Source organism: Mandrillus leucophaeus, unplaced genomic scaffold (genome assembly GCF_000951045.1).
Source record: "Mandrillus leucophaeus isolate KB7577 unplaced genomic scaffold, Mleu.le_1.0 Scaffold118, whole genome shotgun sequence".
Classification (NCBI taxonomy): domain Eukaryota; kingdom Metazoa; phylum Chordata; class Mammalia; order Primates; family Cercopithecidae; genus Mandrillus; species Mandrillus leucophaeus.
In genome coordinates, this window is record NW_012100098.1 from 2,752,997 (window position 1) to 2,760,872 (window position 7,876).

The window sequence follows — 7,876 nt, forward strand, 5'->3', positions numbered from 1 at the left end:
TTTGGGAGGCCGAGGTGGGTGGATCACTTGAGGTCAGGAGTTCGAGACCAGCCTGGTCAACATGGTGAAACCCCATCTCTACTAAAAATACAAAGATTAGCTGGCCGTGGTGGTGGGCACCTGTATTCCCAGCTACTCAGGAGGGTGAGGCAGGAGAATGACTTGAACCCAGGACGCAGAGGTTGCAATGAACCAAAATCACACCACTGCACTCCAGCCTGGACAACAGAGCAAGACTCTGTCTCAAAAAACAAACAAACAAACAAAAAAAGAAAAAGAAAACAGTTGAAATCTCTTCTGATTCAACATTATGTTATCATACATTGTTTTGGTTGAATTATATGAAGAAAATCCGCCCTCACATAGATATGCAATTAGAAAAGATATGTAGTGTTTTAATAGCCTTTTCATTTACTTGTATTCTTTGATACAACAGCAAAACTCAGCAAGTTATAGTTTCTTAAAGGTTATTTGCTATGTACAGTCTGAACTTTGTGTATTCTGTTAACGTTAAAATCCATTAGTCTAATCTTGCGCTTTAAATGGCTCTTACACTCATGCATTTTTTTTTTTTTTTTTTTTTTTTGGAGATAGGGTCTCACTCTGTCACCCAAGGCTGGAGTGCAGTGACATGGTTATAGCTCACTGCTGCCTTGAACTCCTGGGCTCAAACAATCCTCCTGCTTCAGCCAAGTAGCTGTTACTACAGGTGTTGCAGTGCCACCACACCCAGCCAATTTTTAAAACGTTTTTGGCCGGGCGCGGTGGCTCACGCCTGTAATCCCAGCACTTTGGGAGGCTGAGGTGGGTGGATCACCTGAGGTCAGGAGTAGTTTGAGACCAGCCTGACCAACATGGTGAAACCCTGTGTCTACCAAAAATACAAAAAATTAGCTGGGTGTGGTGGCAGGCACCTATAATCCCAGCTACTCGGAAGGCTGAGGCAGGAGAATCGCTTGAACCCGCGAGGCGGAGGTTGTAGTTACCCGAGACTGTGCCACTCCATTCCAGCCTAGGCGACAGAGCGAGACTCCATCTCGAAAAACAAAAACAAAGGAAACAACTCTAAATATGGTTAGGCCTCTTTATTCATGGGTTCTGCATCCATCAGTTTCACATCCGTGGAGTCAACCAACCACAGATCGAAAATATTCAGGAAAAAAAATTTCTCTATACCGAACATGTAGAGACTTTTTTTCTTGTCATACAATATAACTATTGACATCGCATTTACATAGTATTACGTATTAAAAGTAATCTAGAAATGATTTAAAGTATACAGGAAAATATGTAGGTTATATACAAACACTATGCCATTTTCTATCAGGGGCTTTAAGCATCACAGATTTTGGTATCTGTGGGAGGTCCTGGAACCAATCTCCCACAGATACTGAGGGATGACTATATACTTAGTTTAAAAGAAAATAAAACCAAATGATCTTGACAAGATATTTAAAGGCCACCTTCTTTTCCTATATTTTAACATTTTATACAGTCTTTTTTTGCTTGGTTTTCTACTGTATTTTTTATTTAACTTTATGATATGGAGTCTCGCTCTGTTGCCCAGGCTGGAGTGCAGTGGCATGGGCTGTGCTCACTGCAACCTCCACCTCCCAGGCTCAAGTGATTCTCCTACCTCAGCCTCCTGAGTAGCTGGAATTACAGGCAACCACCACTGCGCCTGGCTAATTTTTCTATTTTTATTAGAGACAGGGTTTCACCACGTTGGTCAGGCTAGTCTCAAACTCCTGTCCTCATGATCCGCCCACCTTGGCCTCCCAAAGTGCCAGGATTACAGGCGTGGGCCACTGCGCCTGGCCTTTCCTTTTTTTTTTTTTTTTAAACATTAATGCTGGGTGTGGTGGCTCACACTTGTAATCACAGCATTTTGGGAGGCCAAGGTGGGTGGAATACCTGAGATCAGGAGTTTGAGACCAGCCTGGCCAACATGGTAAAACCCCATCTCTACTAAAAATACAAAAAATAGCCAGGTATGGTGGCAGATGCCTGTAGTCCCAGCTACTTGGGAGGCTGAGGTAGGAGAACTGCTTGAATCCAGGAGGCGGAGGTTTCAGTAAGCCGAGATTGTGCCATTGCACTCCAGCCTGGGCAACTAGAACAAAAATCTGTCTCAAAAAATAAAAATAAAAAAATAAAAATGAATAAAAATAAAACACATTAATAATCAGTCTGAAACAAGAGATTAATCTGCATATAAAATATTTCTAACGAGCTCAGTGTTTTGGCCGGTCCCTCCCTTACCTGTTGAGCAATATGAGAAATGTGAGCTCCCTGAACTGCTGAACCAGGTTGAGGTGCTGTCTCTGACGTGGTACTCTTGTGGGAATCTTCCATAATCAACTACAAGGGGGGAAAAAGTCAGTTAAAATTAAATATGATACAGAATATTTAAAGTATACTATAGAGTCATATAAAAATTGATCATTTGGTTGCCTCATTGGAAAAGAACTGGTAGCAATGGTATAGAGATAGAAAGGGGACTTTGCATATTCTTTAATTTTTTTGAATTTTGGTCCACAAAAACATGTTTAAATGTAATAAAAGGCACATATGAACATAAATTATGATGATTAAATTTTCAAATGTTATCCCATTGAAAAATGATTACACTCTTCCTGTCTATGGACACAAACATATCTGTCTCTAGGGAAGTTTCTCAGTGCACATACAGTTTTTTATATAGAGAATTTACTGAGTAAAAGTTGAACAAATAAATAAAACTATACCTAAGGCGGTTCTAAATAGAAAACTTAGATAATCAACTTCAGGATATGTAGGCTGGGTAAGAATGAGAATAAATGAGCTATGAGAGATTAAATACGGCAAATAGGGAGAGAACCACTAACAAAGAAGCTGGTAAAAGATTTAGATAGAATTTAATGTTTGTAAAGGTTATCTGCAAAGGCAAAAAAAAAAGAGAGGGTTAGCCAGCAAGCATATGAAAAGATGCTCAATATCACTAACTATTAAGGAAATGCACTGAAAACTACAATGAAATATCACCTCATACATACCCATTAGAATGGGTAATATCAAGACACAGAAAATACCAAGTGTTGGCAAGGATGTGGAGAAACTGGAACCCTTGTACACTACTGTGCTGGTGGGAATGTAAAGTGGTACAGCTATTATGGAAAATGCTATGGCAGTCCCTCAAACAAAAACAGAGCAATTTCACTTGTTGGCGTATATATCCAGAAGAATTGAAAGCGGGGTCTCAGAGTATTTGCACACCTATGTCCAGGGCAGCATTATTATTCACAATAGCCAAAAGGTGGAAGCAACCCAAATATTCATCAGTGGATTAATGGATAAATAAAATAGTGACTGTACACACAATGGAATATTGTTCAGCCTTAGGAAGAAACTCCTGTCACATGCTACAACATGGATGAACCTTGAGCATATTGTGCTAAGTGAAATAACCCGGTCATAAAAACACAAAAACTTTATGATTCCACTAATTTGACGTATCTAGAGTAGCAAACTCCATAGAAACAGGAAGTAGAATGGTGGCTATCAGGGACTAGGGGAAGGAGGAAATGGAGAGTTGCTGTTTAATGGGCATGAAAAAGTTCTGGGCTGGGTGTGGTGGCTCCAGGCCATAATCCTAGCACTTTGGAAGGCCAAGGCAGGTGGACTGCCTGAGCTGAGGAGTTCAAGACCAGCGTGGGCAACATGGTTTCTACTAAAATACAAAAAAAATTAGCCAGGGGTGGTAGCGGGTGCCTGTGATCCCAGCTACTTGGGAGGCTAAGGCACAAGAATTGCTTGAACCTGGGAGGCGGAGGTTGCAGTGAGTGGGATTGTGCCACTGCAATCCAGCCTGAGTGACAGAGGGAGATTGTCTCAAAAAAAAAAAAAAAAAAAGGCTCTGGACATTGGTTGTACACATTATGAATGTACTTAACACTATAGAACTGTATGTTTAGAAATGGTTAATATGGCCAGGTGCAGAGACTCACGCCTGTCATCTCAGCACTTTGGAAGGCCGAGGTGGATGGATCACGAGGTCAAGAGATCAAGACCATCCTGGCCAACATGGTGAAACCTCGGCTGTACTAAAAATACAAAAATTAGCTGGGCGTGGTGGTGTGCACCTGTAGTCCTAGCTAGTCGGGACGCTGAGGCAGGAGAATCGCTTGAATCCGGGAGGCAGAGGTTGCAGTGAGCCGAGATCGTACCACTGCACTCCAGCCTAGTGACAGAGCGAGACTCTGTCTCCAAAAAAAAAAAAAAAGGTTAATATGGCCAGGTTTGGTGGCTCACGCCTATAATCCCAACACATTGGGAAACTGAGGCCCAAGAATCACATGAGCCCAGGAGAGACCAGACCTGGCAACATAGTAAGAACCTGTCTCTACAAAAAATAAAAAATTAGCTGGGCATGGTAGTATGCTCCTGTAGTCTCAGCTACTCAGGAGGCTGAGGCGAGAAGATTGCTTCAGCCCAGGAGTCAAGGTTGCAGTGAACTGAGATCACACTACCGCACTCCAGCTTTGTCTCAAAAAAAAAGATGGTAAATTCTGTTACGTGTATTTTTCCACAATTAGAGAGAGAGGGCAACTAGGTAGCTGCCCCTTGGCTTCACTGAATTAGTAACTGTGGATTTAAGCCTACATATTTTCTTCTTCCTTTTTTCTAAGTCAGAAAACTTTTTTTTTTTTTTTTTTTGAGACAGGGTCTTGCTCCACTGCCCAGGCTGGAGTGTAATGGTCCAATCTCAGCTCACTGCAGCCTTGACCTCCCAGGCTCAACCCATCCTTCCACCTCAGCCTCCTGAGGAGCTAGGACTACAGGTGCATACCACCATGCCTGATTAATTTTGGGGGGGTCTTTTCTGTACAGATGGGGTTTTGCCATGTTGCCCAGGCTGGTCTTGAATGCCTAGGCTCAAGTAATTACTGTCTGCCTCGGCCTCCCAAAGTGCTGGGATTACAGGTGTAAGCCACCATGCCTAGCCCAAATTCATTTTTAACAACTGAATTGAAGCTATTGTTTTTAGTCATTGGAAAAGGCATGAAATCGCTTCACACAGAAAGTAGTTTAAATTTTTTTCCCTCAAATACATCACGAGTCTTTTTCTTCTTACACGGAAAATACACAATAGAAAGAAAACAGGATGACAGATATTAATCACAATATTGTCTAATTTCTTGTAGTCTTCTATTTCCACAACTTTACTTAAAATCATAACCATATTACATGTACTACTTTGTATCCTCACATTTTGTATCCTGTTTTTATTTATCATACATAACTTCTAGGTTTTAAATAGAAACATATTTAAAGGCTACATAGGCCGGGCGGTGTGGCTCATGCCTGTAATCCCAGCACTTTGGGAGGCCGAGGTGGGCAGATCATCTGAGGTCAGGAGTTTGAGATCAGTCTGGCCAGCAGGGGGAAACCCCATCTCTACTAAAAATACAAAAAATTAGCTGGATGTGTTGGCACATGTCTGTAATCCCAGCTACTCAACAGGAGAATTGCTTGAACCCAGGAGGCAGAGGATGTAGTAAGCTGGGATTGTGCCACTGCCCTCCAGCCTGGGCAACAGAGCCAGACTCCATCTCAAAAATAAAGAAAGAAAGAAAAGAAAGAAAAGAAAGGAAAGAAAGGAAAGAAAGGAAAGAAAGAAAGAAAGAAAGAAAGAAAGAAAGAAAGAAAGAAAGAAAGAAAGAAAGAAAGAAAGAAAGAAAGAAAGGAAGGAGGAAAGGAGGAAAGGAGGAAAGGAAAGAAGGAAAGAAGGAAAGAAAGAAAGAAAAAGAAAGAAAGAAAGACTACATAATACAGCATCCAGGAAATGTGCACAAATTGTATTTTTTTTACCAAAACAATACTGTCATAAACATCTCTGGTGCATAAACCTTTTTCCGTAATTAAGATTTTTTTCTGTAGTTCCAAAAAAGAGAATTACTTAATGTAAGGGAATTACGTAGGAAATATTTAAAGTGTTCTGAATGAATACAGTTTATCAAAAGCACGTAAGGAAGCAATAGAAATAATTAATTTGATAGGCAAAAAATGTACATTGTTTCATATTTCTTTAATTCTCCATTAGTTGTGTGAGTTATCTGGTCATATCATTTGTCCATCCATTACCAGAGTCTTAGTGTTTTCCTCCTTCTTTTTTTTTTTTTCTTTTTTTGAGACAGGGTGTTGCTCTGTGACCCTGGCTGGAGTGCAGTGGTGCGATTACAGCTCACTGCAGTCTCAATCTCCTGAGCTCAAGTGATCCTCACACCTCAGCCTCCCAAGCAGCTGGGACCACAGGCACATATCACCATATACGGCTAATTTTTAAAATTTTTTGTGGAGACAAGGTTTCGGCCTTGAACTGCTGAGCTCAAGCGATCCACCCACCTTGGCCTCCTAAAGTGCTGTGATTACAGGCATCAGTCACACTGGTCAATTCAGTGCTTTTTAATCTACACTAATACAAGGTAATCCCACAGACAAATATACAAACAGAAAAGACAAAATCAGGTACCTTCTGCATAATATCTCTACTAAAAATAACTTTTAAATACTCTACTTCAGAAAATATAAGAATACAGAGCAAAGAAGAAAAAATAAGATGTAATCCTAAAGCACTGAAACTATAAGAGTTTTTATAATCTTATTACTAGAAATGATACTTTTGTTTTGATCTTGTTAATTACTAGAAATGATACCTTTGTTTTTTCCCTCCGTAACAATATCCTTAAGAATTCCTACTTCTCCATCTTGGACAATGTAGCAAGACCTCGTCTCCATAAAAATTTTTTTTTTAATTAGCAAGGTGTGGTGGCACATGCCTGTGGTCCCAGATCCTGCAGGAGGTGGGGGTGCTGGAGAGGGGGGCGCCCACTGATACTGGAGGATCACTTGAGCCCAGGAGGTTGAGGTTGCAGTAGGCCATGATCGTGCCACTAACATTCCAGCCTGGGTGACAGCAAGACCCTGTTTCAAAAAAGTAAGATACATTCCTACTTCTATAGAAACTAATATGATCAACAAAAAAACACACATAACAGTAAAAGCCACTATAATCAGCAAGTAACATTTTGGAAAATAATTATAACCACCTTTCCTACAAAACAGATAACTAACAGGGTGCACACTTGTAATTCCAGCTACTTAGGAGGCTAAGGCAGGAGGATTGCTTTAGCAACCCCCAGGAGTTCGAGACCAGCCTGGGGAACACAGCGAGAGCCCATCATCTCAAAAAAAAAAAAAAAAGATAACATATTTTCCATTATTGCATACATGAAGAATCAACATATCAAATAAAGCTTTTTCCAAAATAAAAACAACTTTATAGTTTCATTTCATAAACAACAGTACATACTATTTTACTGTTATCAGAATATAACCTTTATTTGTTCACTTTTTTTAAGCTATTATTTCTAAAATTGAGGTTAAGATTAACAATGTGTTAAAAACTTGTTCAATACAGAATAAATTTTATGTGTACGAATGCATTTTCTGTAAAAATAAAGTAAGCCCCCAGTTAGCATATATAAGCTTAACAGGAGATAACCCAAAATCAGGCAGAAACCAGGGAGTAGTGAAACACCACTTCAGAAGCACCATCAATGGCAATAGAAGGAACTGAGAAATCTTGGTGGCCTGAGACCTTGCTGACACAGAAAATGTCAGGGAAGGCAGGACACTTTTAAGAAAACTTGCGGCCAAGCGCGGTGGCTCACGCCTGTAATCCCAACACTTTGGGAGGCTGAGGTGGGTGGATCACCTGAGGTGAGGAGTTCAAGACCAGCCTGGCCAACATGGAGAAACCCCGTCTCTACTTAAAAAAAAAAAAAAAAAAAAATTAGCCAGGCATGGTGGTGCATGCCTGTAATTCCAGCTACTC

At 40.5% G+C, this 7,876-nt stretch overlaps 1 protein-coding gene across 1 annotated transcript in view; it reads right to left on the reverse strand.

Moving 5' to 3' along the window:
- The window catches only part of ATF1 (activating transcription factor 1), a 67,661-nt gene that overhangs the window by 38,708 nt on the left and 21,077 nt on the right, over positions 1-7,876 (reverse strand). The window contains exon 2 of the mRNA XM_011964382.1: positions 2,263-2,361. Within this exon, the coding sequence (XP_011819772.1) occupies positions 2,263-2,355 (93 nt within the window). The 5' untranslated portion in view covers positions 2,356-2,361. The remainder of the gene's footprint in view (positions 1-2,262; positions 2,362-7,876) is intronic.